The 24,878-nt window shown below is 52.3% G+C and overlaps 1 protein-coding gene across 4 annotated transcripts in view; it reads right to left on the bottom strand.

The window, feature by feature from the left end:
• Positions 1-24,878, bottom strand: part of UBAP2 (ubiquitin associated protein 2) — a 1,436,418-nt gene that overhangs the window by 223,437 nt on the left and 1,188,103 nt on the right. For all 4 annotated transcript variants that reach the window (XM_086960301.1, XM_086960303.1, XM_086960302.1 and 1 more), the window contains exon 23: positions 16,282-16,496. In XM_086960301.1, the coding sequence (XP_086816427.1) occupies positions 16,282-16,496 (215 nt within the window). The remainder of the gene's footprint in view (positions 1-16,281; positions 16,497-24,878) is intronic.

Here is a 24,878-nt window from a genome sequence, read left to right as displayed (position 1 = left end):
TCCAGAGTTTCTTCTTTGTAGTTTCAATTCAGGATAATCTAATTTGGAATGGGACCAGCTCCTAGCTTTATTCTGCTAAAGGGGGCTGTACTGTGACTAGGTCCCTCCCATGGGTGGGACCAGGAAGGGGGGATGTTACACCCCCTATCCTTTGTCCGGTTTCGCGCCAGAGCTGGGGCTGGAGCGCGCCAAAGCTGGGGCTGGAGTGCCCCAGCAACTGGTTTGAACCGGGGTATGCACAGGGACACTTTGTGTGCCCCAGGCATGTCTCATTTCTTTCAGCCCTGCCTATCTGGATACACAAAATCCTGTCTGGGGTGGTGCTGGCACCTCCCAAGGCAGAAAACCCTTTGTCCAGGCCTCCCTTGCTGGAAGGACTCCCAGCAGCAGGGGGTCAGTCTTGTGTCTGTGGCAGCAGCATCCATTTTGTGAGGTAGGACACCTTACTCAACATGTTTTGATAATGCTATGCCAAAGTTAGCAATAACCGCGAGGATTATAATGCACTTAAGAGTATATGGTATAGCGTTATCATGGAACAGCTATAAGGACATGGTTCCGAAAGCTGCAGATAGGCTCAGATCATGCTAGAGCACCATCTCACATAATTCCAAGCACTCTGCCTTCAGGATTAATAAGGCCTTCCATATGAGTGACTTATAGGAGGATATGTGTCCATTTTGGGGTTAGATATAGGTATACTATATCTATAGCAAAGGGTGATTACACCACCTTGCCCCAGCTGTCTTACCAGCCAGTTGTGTCTATTTAGATGGCCAGCCAGGGGTGGCATAATACATGCTGCAGCCCCTGGTAGGCCTTGGGTGCACTTATGCCCTGGGTACCTATGGTACACTGTACAAGGACTTATAAGAGTGACCCAATACCAATTGGTAAATGCACCTTAAGTACATGGATGTCATTTTAGAGAGAGAACAGCTAGGCTGTGGGTTTGATTAGCAGGCCCACAGCCAGGGAAAGTCGTAAATCAGTGAAGCAAAAAGCAAAAATCTGGGGTGACCATAGGATTGCAGACCCTTCTCTCCTACAAACGCTACCATTCAGTCTCCCGGGTCCAGGGCAGATAAGACCGGAGCCAAAGTCAGCATCTTGAACTTCTCCTTCCGGAGTAAGCCATTGACGTTCCTTAGGTCCAAGATAGGGCGTAGGCCCCCTTTGCCCTTCTTGGGAACCAGAAAGTAGTGGGAGTAACAACCATGTTCTACTACTGGCCCAGGAACGCGCTCGATGGCCCCCTTGGCCAAGAGGGCCGTAACTTCCACTCGCAGAAGATTCAAGTGATCCCCCCACACGGAGTTGGTACTGCGGTGGCATGGCTGGAGGAGTCGCCTCGAAGAGGAGGGAGTAGCCCCTTCAGACAATTTGCAGCACTCACCTGTCCGAAGTGATGTTGCGCCAGTGAGGGAGGTGATGGCGAACCCTGCCCCCCACTGGCGTCACGTGGGCCTGAAAGCTCGGACTAGAAAGGTTTTGAGGCGGATGCTGCGGGGGTGGATGTGGACTGGCCTCGCCGTTGTCCCCGGCACTGCCTCGGCGGTTACCACCACCGCCACCACGCTGGATGTTAGTCTGCGGCCTGTGGCTGGCAGGATGTGTGGGGGCACCCCTTCCTTGGCCACGAAAGGAGCGAAAGGCAGCAGGTTGCTGGCACGGGGCCGACAGGCCCAAGAACTTGGCCGTAGCCCTGGAGTCCTTAAAACGCTAAAGAGCACTGCCTGCCTTGTCGCCATGGATGAGACGGCCATCAAACGGCATATCCATAAGGGTGTTTTGGACATCAGCTGAAAAGTTGGCGGACCTCAGCCAGGCGTGGCAACAAATCGCCAACGTCGTTGCCATCGCTCTACCTAGAGAGTCTGTTGTATCCAGTCCACACTGGATAGAATATCGTGCCACCTCTCGACCCTCCGCTAGGGCTTGGGCGAGTTTAGTCCGGGCCTCCTCCGGTCATTGAGGCAGCACGGCCGCGACCGTGTCCCACAGAGAGTGGGTATAACGGCCCAAGAAGCACGCAGTGTTAACTGGCCGCAACCCCAAACTTAGTGAGGAGAACATTTTCTTGCCATACTATTCGTACCTCTTAAATTCCCGATCGGGGGGAGCCGTCGGGAATGCGGGCTCGGAGTTAGAGGCCTGGATGACCAGGCTCTCGGGCATAGGGTGGGTGGACAGGAAGCAAGGGTCGCCCTGCGGCTCTGGCGGAGCTGCGTGGGCGGTGTCGCCCGAACCCCCGGCCACGTCTCACGAGCGTCAGGAACGGGGGTGGGGGGGGGGGTATGGTTGAGGAGTCAGAAGAGCGATGTCGCCTCTTCGACTTCTTGTGCCTCTTACCTGAGGACTTGGAGCCCGAGGAATGATGTCGACTCCCGGAGCTATGACCACTCTGGCCCCGCGAACGGTCCCTCGACCTCCTTCCGGACTGGGACCTCCAACGGAGCGAGCCGACTGCCGGAGCTCGAGGCGCCTAGCCTTCGACCTCAAGGCCCGGCAGTCGGGGCACGACTCGTCGTCGTGGTCGGGCCCCAGGCAATAAAGGCACCTGCGATGGGGGTCGGTAACCGACATCAGTCAGCTGCAGTCGACGCAGGGTTTGAACCCGGGCATCCCTACCGGCACCGTCAGAGTCGTTCGACTTCGAAAAGCAGATCAAAAAGAACCAAAAAGTTTAGTCAAAAAGTGACTAAAGGGTACCACTTTCTCCGGACCTGCGCCTGCTGGCGCGGAAAAAAGAAGAACTGACGTCAGCGCGCGAGGGCGGCTTCTAAGTACTCCGACGACGTCATTCCAGCGCCAACGACGCCGGACGCGGAGCAGCAGACGACGCTGTAGGAAGCTGGATATCTGACTATGGTTGCCCCCAACTTTTTTGCCTGGTGTTTTGCTGGTTTTTCGACTTAGTTGACCTGGGACCCTGCTATTCAGGGCCTCAGGCCCACTACTCTCTCTGTAAAATGGATTCCATGTACCTTAGGTACATATCTAATTGGATACTGAGTCACCTTATCAGTCCCTGTACAGTGTACCTTAGGTATCCAGGGCATAGGTGTACCCAGGGCCTACCAGGGGCTGCAGCATGTATTATGCCACCCCTGGCTGGCCGTCCAATTCTGACACAACTGGCTGCACGACAGCTGGGGCAAGGTAGTGTAATCACCCTTTGCTTTAGATATAGTATCCCTATATTTAACCCTAAAATGGACACATGTATTCCTATCAGTCACCCCTATGGCAGGCCTTATCAATCCTGAAGGCAGAGTGCTTGGAATTATGTGAGATGGTGCTCTGGCATGAGCTGAGCCGGTTTGCAGCTTGCGGAACCAAGTCCTAATAGCTGTTCCATGATAACGCTTACCATATACTCTTAAGTGCCTTATAATCCTCGCGGTTATTTGCCAACTTTGGTATCGCTTTATCAAAACATGTCGAGTAAGGTGTCATACGAATTGGAATACTAACCCCTCGCCAATTCTGGCGACGGGGTTAGCATTCCACCCTTCTAGAGGGACACGACATGTATGTAACTGTGAACCCCGGTTAAAGCTTAACACAGCCTCAGCTCTACAAAATGGATGCTGCCACCACAGACACAAGTCTGACCGCCTGCTGCTGGGAGTCCTTCCAGCGAGGAGAGCTTGGACAAAGGGTTTCCTGTCAGGGGCGGTGCTAGCACCATCCCAGACAGGGTTTTGTGTATCCCAGGTAGGCAGGGCTGAGAGGAAGGTGACTGCAAGTGGCACCCCGGTGCTCACTGTGCATATGCCGGCTTGAACCAGTTCCAGGGGCACACCAGCCCCTGAGCTGGGGAAAGTCCGTACAAGGGAGAGGGGTGTAACCACCCACCTTCCTGGTCCCACCCATGGGCAGAACCTAGTCGCTTCCAGGCCCTTTCTTTAGTATAAAGGTAGGAGCGGGCCCCCTTCCCAAATTAGATAATTCTGAATCTTGATGACTTTCCACGAAAGAACTCTTAAACTTTTCTGAAGACTCTCCCTTGTGGCTAAGGAGTAGCCACCCTGCACCAGCGGGCACCATCTAAGCGCATGCGGTTTGCTGCAAGTCCATCCTCCGGATCAAGACTGCAAAGCTCGACGAGACCCAGATTCCCTGGCACCTCTGACCTCTACCTACATCATCAGCCCAGCTGAGATTCGTGGGTGTGACAAGACCTGAAGGGACCGGCCATCTTCAAGACTGCACGACGCTTATCCCGCACGACCGCCGAGGGATCCTCGAGTGAGTGCTTTGGGGTTTGAGAAGCTCTAACCCTGAGCAGCTCCAGCACCGAAGTCCAGCCCCCCAGCATCCACGAGATCTGCATGGGGCCCTTCTGCTCTTTGCTGCTCACCACGTTGTCCGGCCACTTGCCTGCTGGCTTGTAGCCCTCCTGACGACGAACCACGACACTTCCATCGCTGGTCTGGTTGCTCCAGACTGGCCCTTGCTCCCCTCCAAAAGAGGAGCACCCCGGACCCTCCTGGTCCACTCCAGACGCCATTTTGAGTCCACCGGGTGGGCTTGCCTTTGCCAAGGTTTGTTGCCCCAATCCTGGGTCCAGCATCGCCGACAGCAGATACCTTCGTGGGACAGCTCGCACCTCCATCCTGGTCGCCGACAACGCCTCCTGGTCCGAGAGACTGCAGAGCCCAGCGTCGCCCACTCACCTGGTCGAGGTGACTTCATCCGGTGCCATCCTGGTGCCCACCTAATCACTGGCTATTGATTAAGAACTGAGTCCCCTCTAATTCAGGTCGTATCCATCACCGATCCAGGCTTGGATCACATCGAACTTCCTCACTGGTTGCCTGCCAGCAACAACTTCTTTCAGGCTCCATAGACTGTAACGAGGATTCCCGACGTCTTTTGAACCCTATGCAGCCGCAGCCCCATGGCTAGGTAACTTGAGCATTTCGGTGCTCCAACGTAGGTTCACTATCTAAGTGTCCAGATCCATTTTTGTTTTCAGCCTATCTAGTCGGATTCGTCCGATAACTGTAACTTTACGAAAACTAGCATCCATAGAGTTTGTTCCGCATCCCGCATGAGAGTGCACACTCTGCACCCGATCTCCCTAGGCCTCCTGCTCCTAACCTAAAGGTTCAGTAGTGTAGTCCTAGCGATCCTAAAGCCTCTGGATCTTGTTACTTACCTGCTAGTATTTCGCATTCCACTTTTGTAGTATATGGTTTTTCGTGCCCCTCGGGCATTTGTGTAAATTGTGCAACTTAAAGTATTTTCATAAGAGTTTTGTAATGTGCTTAGCTCCCTGACTCAAAGAGTTCAGGGTAGACTTGTTATAAATAAATATCCTTTTATTTTCATAACTTGTGTGGTGTCCTTTCACTCGGTGTTCAAGGGGTATATGTGATGGTATAACAGCTGGCTTAACACGCCCTCTAGAGTTTAGCCTAAAGACTGCTCTTGTCCATGCTACTAGGATAGCTGGTCTATAAGGTTGACTTACAACCAATCATCAATAAGGGTCGTTTGGAATGATACACAGAGATCACTAGAATAGTGAGCACTACATATCAGGCAAACTTTTCACAGACGCCTACCGACGCACAGGGGTACTGCTACGCAAAATTTTCCGGATCCAGTCTGATGACTGGGGATATTCTAAGGTAATGAATCTAATACTAACCTGTCTCTTTCAGATTTAACTGGCACAGTTGTGCCAGAGGGTCCTCAGAGCCCACCCAGTCTTCCCCTTCATTGGTGGCCAGACAGCTTGCCGCCTTCCTCGAGACAAAAGGATCCCTCGACCCCTAGCTGTCCGGGTTCCGGGCCAACCACAGCACCGAGACCGCCCTAATCGCAGCCACCGACATCAGAACCCTGATCGACAACGGGGAAACAGGGGCCCTCATCCTCCTGGACCTCTCTGCGGCGTTCGACACTGTCTGCCACCGCACCCTAGTGAAGCGCCTCAGCAACATCGGAATCCGAGAGAAAGTACTGGAGTGGATCATCTCGTTCCTCGCTGGAAGAACCCAGAGAGTCCGCCTCCCTCCGTTCAGATCCCAGGCCACCGAAGTCATCAGCGGCGTACCACAAGGATCTTCACTCAGTCCAACCCTCTTCAACGTCTACATGAGCCCCCTCGCAGCCATCGCACGCCAACACAGCCTCAACATCATCTCCTACGCCGACGCCACCCAGCTGATCCTCTCCCTCACCAACGACCCCACCACCGCCAGAGCCAACCTACACGAAGGGATGAAAGACGTCGCCGACTGGATGAAGAACAGCCGCCTTAAACTGAACTCAGACAAGACGGAAGTCCTCATCCTGGGATCATCTCCCTCCGCCTGGGACGACTCCTGGTGGCCCCTGGCCCTGGGCACCGCTCCCAAACCAACGGACCACACACGCAACCTGGGCTTCATCCTGGACTCCTCCCTGTCGATGACCAGACAAGTCAACGCCGTCTCATCTACATGCTTCAACACCCTGCGCATGCAAAGACTCCAACGCATCCAGAACGCCTCCGCACGACTCATCCTGGACATCCACCGACACAGCCACATCACCGGACACCTGAGAGACCTGCACTGGCTCCCCGTCAGCAAGAGAATCCCGTTCAGACTCCTCACCCACGCACACAAGGCTCTCCACGACCTGGGGCCCAAGTACCTCAACGACCGCCTGACCTTCTACACGCCCACCCGCCAGCTACGATCGACCAGCCACCCCCTCGCCACCGTACCACGCATCCGCAGAGCCACCGCCGGAGGAAGATCCTTCTCCTACCTGGCAGCCAAGACTTGGAACTCCCTCCCCACCCACCTACGGCGAACCCAAGACCATCTCTCCTTCAGGAAGCAGCTCAAGACCTGGTTGTTCGAGCAGTAACTTACCCCTCTCCCCCAGCGCCTTGAGACCCTCCCGGGTGAGTAGCGCGCTTTACAAATGCCGTGATTGACTGATAAACAGGCATAAATGACGGAGGCGGGTCATAGATGAATTGCTCACCCACCGACGCCGGAGACACCCGCGGGGTCCGAAGGCACACCGGCGGTTCTCGAGGGCGGAAAGAGTGTCCTCATGGCCACGAGGAAGTCTCGAATCTCGCCCGGCGTCGCATGGAGCTGGATGAGGTGCCACCCGAACGCTCGGCTGAGTCGCGCGAGGGGAGTCAGAAGAGCGATGTCGCCTCTGACTTCTTTCCATGCCTCGATTTACCTGAATGGGAGGACTTGGAACCTGACGAGCGGTGGTGGCTTCGGCTCCGCGACTGGTCCCTCTACTTCCTCCTAGTCCGGGACCTCGAGTGGCGCGGAGCCGACTTGTCGTCGTGGTCGGCCCCTAGACTGTAGAGACACCGGCGGTGGGGGTCGGTAACCGACATCAGTCAGTGACAGGCGTCACACAGCTTCATACTGGGCATCCATACCGGCACCAGGAGTCGAAGTTGACTCGAAAAAGATAGTTTTAAAAAAAAAAGTTAGTCAAAATGTGACTAAGGGCACTAGTTCTTCCTGGAGCTGCGCTTGCTGGCGCGGAAATGCAAATGCTACTTACCAGTATGCATCTGTTCTTGGCATGTAGGGCTGCTGACATTCATATCTGTGCATAGTCCGCCACCTAGTGTTGGGTCCGGATGATTGCACATTGTTGTCCTGGAAGAGTCTTCGAAGTATCACGAGATAGGTGGCTCCTCCCCTGGACTACAGTGCGCATGGGCATCGCCTCCATCCCCAGATTGTTTTTAGCCATAGGCAGAGATGGAGTGAAGAAGTGAGTGATGACCATGCTATGAGCATATGTGTGTATATGAATACATACTGCAGCTGCTACAGGCGCCGGGGAGGAGGGTGGGCGATATGAATGTCAGCAGCCCTACATGCCAAGAACAGATGCATACTGGTAAGTAGCATTTGCAGTTCGAGGCATGTGGGCTGCTGAATTCATATCTGTGCATAGAATACATAGCAGTCCCTCCATTAGCGGCGGCCGCCCGTGCCAGCTGCAGCAGTCTGAAAAAGCGTTTTTAGAACAGCCTGACCAACAGCTGCCTGTTGTTTTGAATGCACGTCTACGCAGTAGTGCTTGGTGAAAGTATGAGTGGTAGACCATGTGGCTGCTCTACAGATGTCTTCTAAGGGAATGTTACCTAAGAACGCCATAGAGGCCCCCAGCTTCCTAGTGGAGTGGGCCCTCGGTGGGATAGTGAGAGTGCGCTTAGCTTTAGCGTAGCATATCTGAATGCACTTTACTATCCATCTAGCTATTCCTGCTTTGGAGATTGCATTTCCCTTGTGTTGTGTGGCAAAAGCAACAAAGAGTTGTTTGGTTTTGCGGAAATCTTTTGTCCTGTCCACATAATACATCAAGGCTCTTTTTACATCAAGTGTGTGGAGCATCCGCTCCGCCAGCGTCTCTGGGTTTTGGAAGAACACCGGCAATTCAATTGTTTGGTTTATGTGAAACTGCGAGACCACTTTGGGTAAGAACTTAGGGTTAGTGCGGAGCACCACCCTGTTGGCATGTACCTGGAAGAAAGGTTCTTGGATGGTGAGCGCCTGCAGCTCGCTCACCCTCCGTAGCGATGTGATTGCTACCAAGAACGCCACCTTCCAGGTCAAAAACTGCAGCTCGCAAGAGTGTAGTGGCTCAAAGGGAGGACCCATCAGCCTTGTAAGAACCACATTGAGGTTCCATTCTGGAGCTGGTGGAGTCCTTGGTGGAATGACTCTTTTGAGCCCTTCCAGAAAAGCCTTGATAGCAGGGACCTTAAAGAGTGACAGGTGCTGTCTATTTTGGAGGTATGCTGCCATAGCCGACAGGTGAATGCGGATGGAAGAGTACGCTAGATTACACCGATACAGGTGAAAGAGGTAGCATATGATGTTGTGAATGGAAGCGTCTAGCGGGTCAATGCTGTGCTCCACGCAGTAGACGACAAACCTCTTCCATTTAGCCGCATAGCAAGCTCTAGTAGTGGGCTTTCTCGCCTCCCGAATGATGTCCATGCAGTCGGGAGGAAGATTGAGATAGCCGAACTCTAGGACCTCAGGAGCCAGATCGCCAGGTTGAGCTGTTGCGGATCTGGGTGCTGAATGTCGCCATGGCTCTGCGTCAAAAGGCTGGGAGTGAGATGAAGCCGTTGATGCGGTACCACGGAGAGTTCCAGAAACGTGGTGTACCATGGTTGGCGAGCCCACGTTGGAGCAACCAGGATGAGCGTCATCGAGTGTTGCCTGAGCTTGCGTGCCACCAGCGGTATCAGAGGCGCTGGGGGAAAAGCGTACGCAAATCTGCCTGACCAGTTCATCCACATCGCATTGCCCTGTGATTGGGGGTGTGGGAACCTGGCGGCAAAGCTTTGGCATTTTGCGTTCTCCTTTGTGGCGAACAGGTCTATCTCTGGATGACCCCACCTTTGGAAGTACGGTTGGAGTACTGATGGATGTAACTCCCACTCGTGCATCTGATGGCTGTGCCTGCTGAGCAGATCCGCCATCTGGTTGTCCTTGCCTGGGAGATGTTCTGCCATGAGGAAGATGTTCCTCTGAATGGCCCACTTCCACATGCTCTGAGCCAGATGAGACAGCTGTGGAGAGTGTGTCCCCCCTTGCTTCTGGATGTAGTACATGGCCGTCATGTTGTCCGTCCGGATCAACACGACCTTGTTGCACAGATGTACTTTGAACGCCTTTAAGGCCATGAAGATTGCCATCAGTTCCAACACGTTGATGTGCATCTTCCTCTGCTGAAGTGTCCATAGTCCCTGCACCGTGTAATGGAGTACATGCGCTCCCCATCCCTGGAGAGAGGCGTCCGTTGTCAGGATGATCTGTGGGACAGGCTCTTGGAATGGTCGGCCCTTGCAAAGGTTTTGTGGGTTCCACCAATGCAGAGAGTTGTACGCCCGACCGCTCACCAACACTAGGTCTGTCAGTTGCCCATGAGCCTGAGTCCACTGACGTGCCAGGCACTCCTGAAGCGGACGCATATGTAGTCTCGCGTGCGGGACAATGGAGATGCAGGAGGCCATCATGCCTATCAACTGCATGAACACCCTCGCTGGAAGCGAGGTCTGGGGTCTGAATCGTTGGATCAGCGCCTGGATACCGGCGATTCTCACTGAACTCGGCTGCGCAGTGGCCGCCAGAGTATCGATCGTCGCGCCCAGATACTGTCGCACGTGGGCGGGCTGGAGATGGGACTTTGGGTAGTTCAGAGAGAATCCCAGATCGTGCAGGAGGTGAATGGTGCGTGACACGTGGTCTACGCACTGCTGTTCCGTCTTTGCCTGAATAAGCCAGTCGTCTAGGTATGGGAAGACATGGACGTGCTGGCGACGGAGATGCGCTGCTACAGTCGCTAGGCATTTGGTGAAAACTCTCGGTGCCGTGGTGACCCCGAACGGCAGGACTCTGAACTGGTAATGCTGGTCTAAGATCTTGAATCTGAGATACTTCCTGTGTGAAGGATGCAGGGGAATATGGAAATATGCATCCTTCAGATCCAGCGTTGCTAGGAAGTCCCCCTGTTGAAGCAGGGGAAGCACCTGCTGCAATGTGAGCATATGGAAGTGCTCTGAGTTGATGTACCAATTCAGGGGCCTGAGGTCCAGGATCGGCCTGAGTGATCCGTCCTTTTTGGGGATTAGAAAATACAGGGAGTAAACCCCTGTTCCCCGTTCTTGCAATGGAACGAGCTCTATCGCCCCTTTTTGCAGCATGATTAGTACTTCTTGCTGCAACAAGGTCAAGTGCTCGCCGGACATAGCACGGCCTCTTGGTGGTATGTCCGGTGGATTGGACGTAAGTTCTAGACAGTACCCGTACTGGATAAGAGACCTCACCCACCTGTCCGTGGTGATGGACCTCCACGCCGGCAGGAACTGCTGTAGTCTCCCCCCGACAGGTGTTGTGTGATCGGGGGGAAGTGACAAGACGTCACTGCTTGTTGGAGGCGGTGGACCTGGAGGCGTTGTTTCCACGTCCTCTGCCCTTGATGTTATTGCCTCTGTAGCCACCCCTGCCCTTGTTGTTGTTATACGAGGACTGGGTGTTACCCTTGTAGTACTGCGTGGTCTGGGGTGCCTGGCCTCTTGAGGTGCCTCTTGAATTGGAGCGGCGAAAAGAACCACCCCGAAACTGCTGACTTTGTAAAGCCCCCATAGACTTGGCAGTTTCGGTATCTTTCTTCATTTTTTCTAGGGAGGCATCCACCTCAGGGCCGAACAGATGGTCAGGATTCACCGCCTGACCCAGTAATGTGGTTTGTATGTCGGGCTTGAACCCAGAAATTCGAAGCCAGGCATGGCGTCTGAGTAATACGCTTGTATTGATAGCCCTGGAGGCAGTGTCTGCTACATCTAGGGCACATTTAATGGATGCATTAGTAATGAGTTTACCCTCCTGAATGAGCATCTCCCCCGCCTCCTTGTATTGGTCAGGCAAATGTTGTAGGATGGCCTCTAACGTGTCATAATGGGCCCTATCATAACGGGCAAGCAGGGCTTGAGTGTTAGAGATCCTCCAGATGTTTGCTGCCTGTGCAGCAATGCGTTTGCCTGATGCCTCAAAGATCTTCGACTCTTTGTCTGGGGGAGGAGCATCACCAGTAGACTGCGAATTCGCCCTCTTCCGAGCGTTGGACACCACCAGGGAGTCCAATGGCAAATGTCCCTTAATATACGTGGGATCCGTGGGCGCCGCCTTATACTTCCTGTCGATGCGAGGATTGACCACCCGCGCCCGGGTGGGCTCCTTGAATACCTCCTGTGCATGCTTCAGCACCCCTTTGAGCATAGGTAGCGTCTTGACCTGCTTTTCGGCTACCGAGAAGGTGTCGACCAAGAAGTCCGCATCCACCGGGTCTGAGTGCAGTTCGACGTCATGGTTCGCTGCAGCTCTCTCTATTAATGCATTAAACGCCGCCGAGTCCTCCGTCGGGGACGTCTTCGTGGCGAAAAGATGAGTGTCCTGACCTGACTGCAGGTCGTCTGTGTCGCCTCCTGCCGTCCAGGGCACCTGCTCCTCGTCCGGATCCGAGTACGCAGGATAGTTGTACTCGTCATTCTCCTCGTCCACGTCAGGCACTGGGGAATGGGCCGGCGAGCGTTCCATGGCTTGTGGAGACAGAGGTTCCATCAGAGCCGAAGAGTCCGCAGAGTACTTTTTGCTCTTAAGTGGAATCCTAAAAGGTTCCAATGGCGGCTCCGACGTAATCTTCCGTTTGAGGAGCGACAATTTTCCGGTGTTGGCGTCGATCGTCACCTCTCGACGTTCCTCCACCGCGAGGGGTTGGAGCCGAAGCTTCGATACCACCAAGGCAGCCTTCGGCGTCAATACTTCCTGAGAATGTCCGCTCTGCGTAGGCGCGAAGGCCTTCGGCGCCGACTTGGGAGGAAGGGTAAAACGGATGGGCGGTTGTTCCTTGGCAGGCTTCGGCGTGGGCCTGGGCACGACAGTGTCCTGGCTGGGAACCACAGTGGACTGTCGGATCCGCTTCAAGGATTCTCCCACCTTCTTAGTAAGGGATGCCGAGGGCTGAACCGTCTCGAGCGACTCTTCGCCTCCGAGAGCCCGGTCGTCGTCAGGCCTCTTCTTCGGTGCCGACGCCCCCTGGCCTGTCGCACCGTCAGCGTGACGCTTCTTCGAAGCCGTCTTCGGGTCCGCAACACCTCTCGGCGCCGACGCAGCCGCGTCGGAAGTCTTCACCTTCGGTGCCGACCCAGAAGACTTCGGGTCGGCCATTTTTGCGCGGCTCTTGTGGTCGGCCATCTTGGCGTGGCTCTTCGAGTCGGCCATTTTGGGTTTCGTGGAAGTTGACGCCTCCAGAACCTTCTTCACCAACGCCAGTTTCGGTTTCGTTTTCGCATCTGAGGGTGCGGAACCGGTTGCCTTCACTTTCGTTTTCTTGCCAGAAATGTCCGTGACCGGGCCCGGAGGCGGGGACGTAGGACTTATAGTAAGATCTCGGGTAAGGCCCGAAGGCGATCCCTCGACCTGGGCCGTAGAACGGGGGGAAACCCCGGAGTCCGTTTGGGGATGCTCTTCCTCCGAGCTATCTCCCATCGCGGCACAAATCAGTTCGTCGTCCCCTACCTCACCGGAGACTTCGTCGCAGGCCTCCTCGTCCGCGTCGTAGGCCTCTTCCTCGGACGCGGGGCCAGAGTCCGACTCTTGCACGTCGGCCTCCTCCTCGATCGATTCCTGAACGATGTCATCAGGTGGGGGTGCCGAAGCCGACAACTGTGCCTGGAGTCGATTAGCCCGGCGAATCCTCAAAGTTTTCTTACTCCTAAACTTTGAACACGCCATGCAGGTGTCTTCACGGTGATCCGGTGACAAGCATGTGTTGCACACAGGGTGCACGTCGAGGTGCGAATATTTCGAGTGACATAGCGGACACTTCTTGAATGGAGTCCGCTCCATCGCAAATGCGGTAGTGTAGGCCCGTCCGCGTCGAAGCACGTGGAAGGGCAGTAGGAGATAGGAGCTGAGAGTCAGTAAGAGAACCCGAACGCAACAATACCGACGCCCAGCCTACAGACCTTTTGGTCTCAAGTGAAATCGAACAACTATCGGTTCCGAAGGAGGGAACCGAAAACACATCCGAACCCTATGGCGGAAAAAAACAATCTGGGGATGGAGGCGATGCCCATGCGCACTGTAGTCCAGGGGAGGAGCCACCTATCTCGTGATACTTCGAAGACTCTTCCAGGACAACAATGTGCAATCATCCGGACCCAACACTAGGTGGCGGACTATGCACAGATATGAATTCAGCAGCCCACATGCCTCGAACACAGAAGAACTGACGTCCGCGCGCGAGGGCGGCGTCTAAGTACTCCGACGACGTCATCCCGGCTATCACGCCGCCTTCGACGGACCCCGGAGCTGCAGACGACGCCTACCGACCCGCAGTGGTACTGCTGACGAAAACTTTCCAGATCTAGTCTGACGCCTGGGGATAGTCTAAGGTAAGGAATCTAACTAACGTGTTTCTTTCAGATATACCAGACTAATAGCGGCAGAGGAAAGGCCTTGAGCACTACTGTGTCCATGATGACCTTTATGAACTGAATCTTCGGAGGGCTCAGGTGAAACGTCTGCTCGTTGACTGAAACCCAAAGGAGATCAAGGGCTCAGATTTTGACCGGAGGTGATCTGTGACTGACTGAGGTGAGCACTCCTTTATTAGCCAGTTGCCAGGGGACAGGCATACATGTGTCCCAGATTTTTTAATATGACCTGTGATCAATATAATTTTTTGGAACACCCGAGTAAAGATAAGGCTGAAGAGCAGTATTGCGGACTGGAAATGTTCTGACTCTACCATGAACAACAGGTAAAGTCTACTGGACTGCAGAATGGGTAAATGCAAATTAGAATTCAGGGACACCATCCAGTACCCAAGTTCATTAAGGCACACACAAACACTGTGAATAGCGCCCCTCATCACTCTGCAAATGTGGCACCCACAAACTCGCATCTTTGGCAAGCATGGGATTGAGTTATTGCATCACAATATCAGCATGGTCACCCCAAAAGTGTGTGGGAGAGGTAGGTGAATAAAAAGGTGGAGAGGCAATAAAGAGCTAGGCATAGCCCTTTTGAACACTTTGTAAGCACCATTGGTCTTACGGGATATCCAGCCGAGGAAATATATCCTACCTCGTACTAACAGGTGGTGGGGCTGGGATGACTATTCAAAGCAGTTTGGGAGCTGCTGTGCAGGAGAAGGGAGAGTTGGAGGATAGATTTCCATGCTGGTTTGCTCACTGATCACATCTAGGTGTGTCTTCTAAGCACACACTTGGTCTCAAACGCACAGCCAATGGAGTCGTTGGTTTCCAGGCCTGCATGCATCACATCTTTGCTGCATGCTGCCAGTCTTGGATCATTTCTGTCAATGTGTTCAAATGAGACACATCACATTAAAAATGCATTAAGACAGGATAGCTTAGCAAATTTTTTTATTTACAATGGCGTTATTATGTTTCGACTTCTTACCTAGGAGGTTAGAAGGAAAAGCAATTGGGTTGACTTTACTTGTGGAGGCTTACACCACAATGCTTTCAACGTTACAGTCAAGGTCACTAGGGGTTGGTCTGTATCATCTAGCTGTAGGTCAGCTGACCGGAGGAGCTGAACATGGTTTAGCTCATGTGTGTTAGTAACGGCCTTGCTAAGAGGTAATAGTGTCTCAGATGACGTTTGCCTGGGTTGAAGGATTTCAGTCAATAAATTGGTTTTAGAGGTCTGGCACCACTACGACAAAAAAGGTGTTTTCTTCCAATAGTGGGCCCAGCTGAGTTCAGCTGCGTCTCTGGTGAGGCATCTAGGCTACAAGCATTTCCCCAGTCTAAACAAAGACCTTTGTCAGTTTAATGAGGGAGTAGATATTCTGCTTCCTCATAATCAGTATTGTGAGAGACATTAGGTATGACCTGGACCGCAAGGGAACTGGAGCGAAAGAAGCCCTCTATCTTTTAATAGTGGAGGCATCCAGGGAGAAGCAGATGCTGAAGGTCTGGGCTGTATAACTACCTGCTGTGCCTTAGAAACACTATAGCGAAAGATGGTGTGGGCAATAGTCAGCCTCCTTGAAGTCCATTATCAACTACAGAGCAGGCGACGGCTCAGGGAATTCAAGTGTGCTGGGACCACACAGGGGCTGTCTTGGAGACAGGCACCTGACCCTTCCAGTGACACCCTTACAACTTCTCACTGGACTTCAAATGGCAGGAAGTGGACAAATCCTGCTTTACTTTCGTGGACTTATTGCACATTTTCTATATACAGGAAGACTAAGAGCGGTAACAGGACAGCATGATTGACTGAGTCGTGACTGGAGCCCAAGCGTCAAAGGCATGCGATATAAGAGTTCATAACAAACGTGTTTACTGTAGCAATAGCATTGCTTGAACCTGCAATTTGTGCAGAGACCTCTTACCTAAGAAACTGTTTTTTGAACAAAGGTGTCAAAGGGTGCGGAAAGAAAAGAACTGACATCTTTGTTCAGGGGAGGCGCGTAAATGTGCTTCTGGGTGGTATAAGCTCGCCGTGGAGCCATATGGCACTACCTACCAGCGCACAGGAAGCATAAAAAAAAGAAAAAAGATCTCTGGATCCAGTCTGCCACACCTAGGAATATTCTGAAGGTGAGGAATGTGTGGTTTGAAGTTTCCATCACAAAAAAAACACCCATAACCAACATAATAATCTGTAAATCAAGAGGCAGAAGCATATCTGGGAGATTAGAAGCAAAATAGGGTCTTAAAGAACTTCCATTACTCACAAATACAGTGGGCCCATATGGAAACGCGCTAGGTACTCCAGGCATACTGGCATAGTAAGATAATCCAGGATAGCTGTAGCCAGGAGGCAGGCCAGGATTGAGGAATGGTTGCTGTGCAGCATGATGGGCTTGTGTCTGATTCTGCTGAGGCTGAGCGAGTGTGGTAGCAGGTGCTGGAGAAGCAGAATCACCCCGGCCAAACTTGGCAACATCACCTGCAAAGCGGAGGGACAACAGTTTCAGACAATTATGGTCAAGTGAAAGCAATAACCCATACAGTTCTAGGTCTTAACGCACAAGTTGCTTACCTTCGGTAACAATATATCTGTAAGAAACATTAGTTAGTGATAGATTCCTTACCTTAGAATATCCCCAGGCATCAGACTGGATCCGGAAAGTTTTCATCAGCTGTGTAGGAGAGTAGGGTCTGCTTCCTATGGTCACCCCCACTTTTTGCTTTTGCTTCACTGGTTTTCGACTTAGAGGTGGCTGTAGGCCTGCTAATCAGACCCACAGCCCAGATGCACTCTCTAAAATTACCATGTACTCTAGGTACATCCACAATTGAGAATTGGTTCACCTTATCAGCCCCTGTAGAAGTGTACCGTAGGTAATCAGGGCATAGGTGTAACCAAGGCCTACCAGGGGCTGCAGCATGTATTATGCCACCCCTGGCTGGCCACTCAAATAGACACAACTGGCTGATCACTCAGCTGGGGCAAGGTCGTGTAACCACCCCTTGCTTAGGTGTAGTATTCCTATACCTACCTGCATATAAACACATAGTAACCTATAAGTCACTCCCATGGCAGGCCTTAACAATCCTGAAGGCAGAGTGCTTGGTTATGTGTGAGATGGTGCTCTATCATGAGCTGAGCCGGTCTGCAGCTTTCGGAACCATGTCCTTCTAGCTGTTCTGTGATATTGCCATACCTTATATTCTTAAGTGCATTATAACCCTCGCGGTCAATGCTAACTTTGGTTTGGCTTTATCAAAACATGTCGTGTAAGGTGTCATACACTTCGGAATACTACCCCCTCGCAAATTCTGGCGACGGGGGTAGCATTCCACCCTTTTAGAGGGAGAAGACATGTTAGTTCTGACTATCCCGGTTAAAGTTAACCAGAGCCCCAGCATCACAAAATGGATGCTGCTGCCACAGACACAAGTCTGACCTCCAGCTTCTGGGAGTCCTTCCAGTCACGGAGGTTTGGACACCCCAGACAGGAGTATGTGTATTGGGACAGGGAGGGCTGAATAGAATCAGACACTGTCTGGAGCACTCTAGGTGCTCCATGCATACCACAGTTCAAACTGGTTGCTGGGGCACTCCAGCCCCAGCTCTGGTGCGAAACTGCACAAAGGAAAGGGGGTGTAACCACCCCCCTTCCTGGTCCCACCCATAGGAGGGACCTAGTGACCAAACCAGCCCCCTTTTATTATTATGTTTCTTATATAGCGCCTGAATCGACCCCCGAAGGGGTATCTCCGCGCTTGCCTAGGGAACCCGTCCTGGCTTTTCCCTGTGAGATAGCCCCTACAGGGCATCCCCAAGGTGAAAGCCAGGCATCCCGCCGCGGGGTGGCCGTTGTGGAGATTAAGCAAGCTTAATGCCCAGAGTTGCAGAGTGTGAACCCATGATTAGGTCAGGCACCGAAGCGAGAATTATCGAGTCCATGGACATTTGAGCTCAAGACCCTGCCGCGTCGGGAATTGAACCCTGATCCCGGGTCTGACCTCTGCTTCAGGGTCTGCCTGCTATAACCAGTGAGCCACACTTCTCCACCTTTAGTTGTATAAAAGTAGGAGCTGACCCAGGAGATTAGATTAATCCTGGAATCGAACTGAAGACTAAATTCTGGACCCTTTGACATTCAACTGAAGACTGTAGAAATCTCCCTTGTGACCGAGGAGTGACCACCCTGGGCAACAAGGCACCGTCCAGATACTCGACTGCTTGCTTTGTCCCCGTTCCTGCCGGAACCAGAGCACAGAGCCTGAGAAGACCTCGACTCCCGGATCCCTCTGACCCCACTGCACGACTCCAGCACAGCTGAGCCCCATGGAAGGCGTTGGGACCCGTGGAAGCAGGTAACTTGCAAAGTCTTCAACCTGCTAACAGCGCAGCTCCTGAGGTCTCCTCGAAGCTGTGCACTGGGGACTGAGACACCCCGACATCGAGCTCCACCCGCACCGAAGACCAGCCCCCCACACTCTACGAGATCTGCGTGGGGCCCTTCTGCTTGTGTCCTGCTCGACGCGTTGTCCGGTTGCTGGCTCGTTGGATAGTAGCCCCTGGCGACGATCCTTTTTGAAAATCCATCGCTGGTCTGGTTGCTCCAGACTGGCCCTTGCTTTCCTGAAAAGGTGAAGTACCTCAGACCCTCCTGGTCTGCACCAGAAGCTCTGTGTATCCTGCGTGGGTTGCCTTTGCTTAGGCTTGTTGGCTCCGATCTTGAAGCCGACCCCTCCATCTGCGAGAACCTTCGTGGGTCAGCTCTTCTCCAACACCTGGTCGTCCTCAACGCCTCCTGGTCCGCGTGGCTGCAACTACAAGCTTCACCTCAGCACCCGATTGCTCCTCGTCGATGTCCTGGTTCCTCCCTGGTTCCACCCGGTCACTGGCTAGTGACCTACACTCTGTCCCCTCTGCTTTCAGGTCTTCTTCAACTCCGATCCACCCGGACATCTTCCTCCTGGTCGCCTCCAGCATCTTTCTTCACAGGCTCCATAGTCTTCAACGGCGAAACCAGACACATCTTCACACCTATGCACCCGCTTCCTGTGGGTGAGGTAACGTGAGTACTTAGGTGCTCTCACGGGTATTGACTACCCAAGTGTCTAGGTTTTTAGTTGTATCCTACTAGATAGACCGGAAGTGTCCTAAATCTCAATTTACTTACCTTCTAAGTTCACATTGACTTTCTATTGACTCTCGCGTGAGTGCCCTGACACTGCACGCGCCGCCTGTGGGCCTCCTACTCCTAACTTAGGGGTCAGACAGTGTAGCCCCAGCGATTCCCTAGGCCTTCTCCTTTCCCAAGTCGTGGTTCTCTTAGTATATGGTTTTACGTGCCCCTAGGGCCTAACTGTAAATTGTGCTATTTAAAGTATTTCTAAGTGTAACTTATGTGCTTTTGCCTCTGATCTCATAAAGAGTTCAGAGGAGTGTGTTAGTAAATAAATACATATATATGTTATATATATCCTGTGTGGTGTCCTTTCATTTGATATTCAAGGGGTTACATATAGTAGAACAGCTGGCTTTACACGCCCTCAAGAGTCTTCTAGCCTAAGACTGTTCTGTCCACGCTACCTCTAGGATAGCTGGTCTATAAGGTTGACTTTACAACCATCACCATAAGGGTTGTTTGGACTGGTGCAAGGTGTTCACTAGAATAGTGAACATCATATACTAGGCCAACTTCTCACAAGCAGTACCATTCGCTTCGGTAGGTGGCGCCGTGCTGCTCCGCGTCCGCCGTCGGCGTCGCTGGGATGACTTGCAGGCGCTACTTAGACGCCACCCAAGCATGCTGATGTCAGTTCAGTACAGAACTTTCCGCACCAGGAACTCAGAGCCATGCAAGATACTGTCCACTAGTGCATTGAAAACTAGGGCCCTGAAAGGGATAACCTTATCCCTAGAAATCAGTTCTCGGAACGGGCAGGATGGGTGGAGCGGTAAAGAATCTATCACTAACTAATGTTTCTTACAGAGATATTCTTACCGAAGGTAAGTAACTTGTGCATCTGAAAGAAACACATTAGTGATAGATTCCTTAGCTTAGAATCGATACCCCAGCAATACCAACCATGGTGGTGGGTCTGCGAACCAAGATCACACCAGAAAGTCTAGGAGAACAGAACAGGCTAAAAAGCAGTCTCTCCAGCGTTGGCTGTCAAGGCAGTAATATTTTGTAAACGTGTGAAATGAAGCCCACGTGGCTCCCTGACAAATGTCTAGCAGGGGGATGCCACGTCCCAGTGCAATAGTGGCTGCAGCTGCTCTAGTGGAATGATCACACATCCCCACCGGAGGCTCCATTTTAGCCAAAGAGTAGCAGGCTTTGATGCACAAGACAACCCAACGGGAGATAGTCCTCTTGTGCACTGCCCAACTTTTCTACGTGCCAACGTAGCCAACAAAGAGTTGGTCATCCACCAGGAACTGCTGTGTGCGGTTGAGATAGAATGAAAGCGCATGTTTTGGGTCAGACGGTGGAGCCTCTCTAGAAAGAGGCGGAAGAAGGTGGGCAAGGTAATGGACTGCCCAATGTGAAAGGCAGTAACAACTTTTGGCAGAAAGGAAGAACGGGACCTGAGCACAACCTTGTCCGGATGGACCGATAGAAAGGGAGGCTTACAAGAAAAAGCCTGGAGCTCACTCACTCGCCTAGTGGTGGTGATGGCCACCAGGAAGGCAGTCTTCAAGGTCAAGAGACGAAGAGGACAGTTGTGGAGAGGCTCAAATGGAGCGCACATTAAGTATGTAAGAACCAGATTCAAATCCCACTGTGGCATCACAAAAGGAATAGGAGGAAAAAGGTGTGTAATGCCTTTTAGAAATCTATTTACAACCAGGGACTTGAAAAGAGAGGGCTGATCAGGGAGCCTGAGAAAGGCCGAAATAGCAGAAAGATAGCCCTCGATAGTGCCCAGAGCAGAGCCCTGCTGGGCCGAAGAGAAACAGCAGGATCTCTGAAAAGGGGCAGAAAGGGGATCCATAGCCTTTGATGTGCACTATGCCACAAATTTGTTCCATCTGCAGGTGTATACCACTTAAGTGGAGGGATGCCTGGCTGCCAGAATGACATCACAAACTTGGAGGCAAGTCGAAAGGAATCAACTGCTGCCGCTCAATCTCTACGCAAAGAGGTGTTGGACTGTCCCCTGCTGCTGCGACAGAAGCGGTACAAAAGGGGGTGGTGATGGGCGGAGCATCTGAACCAATCAAACACTCACACCCAGTCAACAGATCTGGGTTTAATCCATCACCGTTCTTTAGCCCACTCTGCCACCCCAGTTCAGACATGGCTATAAGCAAATCAGTCTGACCCTGTGCCGCATGGGAACAGTCCAGCCTGAACTGCCAAGCCATGTCTTCCCTGGACCGGAAACAAGCTTCCGAGGACCGGTTTCTGGCATTCCAGCCGTCTTCAGCCCGGCTTGCTTGAATCCAGTGGCAAAGATAGCAAAGGGACTCGCGTCTGAGCATACCCTGCCAACTTATGGCGAACAAAGCGGTACAAAAGGGGGTGGTGATGGACGGAGCATCTGAACCAATCAAACACTCACACCCAGTCAACAGATCTGGGTTTAATCCATCACAGTTCTTTAGCCTACTCTGCCACCCCAGTAAAGACATGACCATAAGCAAATCAGTCTGACCCTGTGTAGGAGAGTAGGGTCTGCAATCCTATGATCACCCCAGATTTTTACTTTTTGCTTCACTGGCTTACGACTTCTCTGGCTATGGGCCTGCTAATCAGACCCACAGCCTTGCTGTTCTCTCACTAAATTGACACGTGTACCTTAAGTGCATTTACCAATTGGTACTGGGCCACCTTATCAGACCCTGTAACTCAGGGCATAGGTGTACCCAGGGCCTACCAGGGGCTGCAGCATGTATTATGCCACCCCTGGCTGGCCATCTAAATCTGACACAACTGGCTGCACGACAGCTGAGGTAAAGTGGTGTAATCCCCCTTTGCTGTAGATATAGTATACCTATATCTAACCCTAAAATGGACACATGTATTCCTATCAGTCACTCCTATGGCAGGCCTTAACAATCCTGAAGGCAGAGTGCTTGGAATCATGTGAGATGGTGCTCTGGCATGAGCTGAGCCCGACTGCAGCTTGCGGAACCAAGTCCTAATAGCTGTTCTATGATAACGCGTACCATATACTCTTAAGTGCATTATAATCCTCGCGGTTATTTGCTATCTTTGGTATCGCTTTATCAAAACATGTCGAGTAAGGTGTCATACGAATTGGAATACTAACCCCTCGCCAATTCTGGCGACTGGGTTAGCATTCCACTCTTCTAGAGGGACACAACATGTATGTAACTGTGAACCCCGGTTTAAGTTAACTCGAGCCTCAGCATCACAAAATGGATGCTGCCACCACAGACACAAGTCTGACCCCTGCAGCTGGGAGTCCTTCCAGCGAGGGGAGCATGAACAAAGGTTTTCCTGTCAGGGGTGGTGCTAGCACCATCCCAGACAGGGTTTTGTGTATCCTAGGTAGGCAGGGCTGAATAGGAAGGTGACTGCAAGTGGCACCCCGGTGCTCACTGTGCATCTGCCAGTTTGAACCAGTTCCAGAGGCACACCAGCCCCTGAGCTGGGGAAAGTCCGGCATGGGAGAGGGGTGTAACCACCCCCCTTCCTGGTCCCACCCATGGGCAGGACCTAGTCCAGTACCAGCCCCTTTCTTTAGAATAAAGGTGGGAGCGGGGACCCTTCCAAATTAGATCATCTTTGAATCCTGAAACTACTTTCTACGAAAGGAACTCAAGACTTCTTCCTAAGATTTCTCCCTTGTGACTAAGGAGTAGTCACCCTGCATCTGCGGGCACCAACTAAGAACACTGTGGTTTGCTGCACGTCCTTCCTCCAGAACCGACCAGCACGACGAGACACGGCTTCCCTGGCACCTCTGACCTCTACCTACATCATCAGCCCAGCTGAGATCCGTGGGTGTGACGAGACCTCGAGGGACTGGCAATCTTCAGAACTGCACTACGCTTATCCAGCACGAGCGCCGAGGGATCCTCGAGTGAGTGCTTTGGGGTTTGAGAAGCCCTAACCCTGAGCAGCTCCAGCACCGAAGTCCAGCCCCCCAGCATCCACGAGATCTGCGTGGGGCCCTTCTGCTCTTTGCTGCTCACCGCGTTGTCCGGCCACTTGCCTGCTGGCTTGTAGCCCTCTTGACGACGGACGACACTTCCATCGCTGGTCTGGTTGCTCCAGACTGGCCCTTGCTCCCCTCCAACAGCGGAGCACCCCGGACCCTCCTGGTCCATTCCAGACGCCATTTTGAGTCCACCGCGTGGGCTTGCATTTGCCAAGAGTTGTTGCCCCAATACTGGGTCCAGCATCGCCGACAGCAGATACCTTCGTGGGACAGCTCGCACCTCCATCCTGGTCGCCGACAACGCCTCCTGGTCCGAGAGACTGAAGAGCCCAGCGTCGCCCACTCACCTGGTCGAGGTGACTTCATCCGGTGCCATCCTGGTGCCCATCTAATCACTGGCTAGTGATTCAGAACTTGGTCCCCTCTGCTTACAGGTACCCTCTTCAGCTGATCCAGTCCTTGGATCGGCCCGGAACATCTTCACTGGTCGCCTGCCAGCAACTTCCACTCCAGGCTCCTGGTTAGTCAACGAAGAAACCCGACGACACTTGAACCCTATGCAGCCGCAGCCCCTGGGCTAGGTAAACCTAGTACCACGGTGCTCCAGCGTAGACCAACTCTTCAAGTGTCTAGATCCACTTTCGTTTTTGACCTACCTAGTCGGGTTCGCCCGAGAACACTTTGTAATTTCTAGAAACCATAGACTTTGTCCCGCATTGCGCGTGAGAGTTTCCACTCTGCACACGACGTCCCTAGGCCTCCTGCTTCTAATCCAAGGGTTCAGCATTGTAGGCCTAGCGTTTCTAAAGTCTTTGAGAGTAGTACTTACCTGCTAGTAATTTCGCATTCCACTTTTGTAGTATATGGTTTTCCGTGCCCCTCTGGCATTTGTGTAAATTGTGCGACTTTCAGTATTTCTTTAAGAGCTTTGTATTGTGCTTAGCGCCCAGTCCTCATAAAGATATTTGATATTTTGATATTTATGGGTATTTATAAAGCGCAGACATTCGCTCCGAAAGGAGCATCTTGGCGCTAAGAGTCCAGGGCTGTTGTGTTCTAAATAAATATACTTTTATTTTCATAACAACTTGTGTGGTGTCCTTTCACTTGGTGTTCAATTGGTATATGTGATGGTATAACAGCTGGCTTAACACGCCCTCTAGAGTTTAGCCTAAAGGCTGCTCTTGTCCATGCTACTAGGATAGCTGGTCTATAAAGGTTGACTTACAACCAATCATCAATAAGGGTCGTTTGGAATGATACACAGTGATCACTAGAATAGTGAGCACTACATATCAGGCCAACTTCTCACAACGGGTACCTGCTCTTCCCAGCGCGGAAAAAGAAATAACTGACGTCAGCGCGCTTTGGCGGCGTCTAAGTAGCGCCCGCGATGCCAAATGCAGAGCCACACGACTCCACCTACCGACGTGCAGGGGTACTGCTGACGAAAACTTTTCGGATCCAGTCTGACGCCTGGGGATATTCTAAGGTAAGGAATCTATCACTAACGTGTTTCTTTCAAATATTGGCTTTCCTATTAAAACCCCCCCCACAAATTAACATAAATAACATTTTGATTGGTTACTAAAAACCACAGCAATCATCTAATCACTGCGTACATGAGAGCAGTAGTATGCTATACACATTGCTCTTCATATACGAGAGGCCTGGACATTCCCGAAAAGTAAGTCCTCAACCAGATGTGGTGTTAAACAGCTGCCGGCGATGA

The sequence above is a fragment of the Lissotriton vulgaris genome, chromosome 3_1, assembly GCF_964263255.1.
Source record: "Lissotriton vulgaris chromosome 3_1, aLisVul1.2, whole genome shotgun sequence".
NCBI lineage: Eukaryota > Metazoa > Chordata > Amphibia > Caudata > Salamandridae > Lissotriton > Lissotriton vulgaris.
This window is presented reverse-complemented; position numbering and strand designations above follow the sequence as displayed.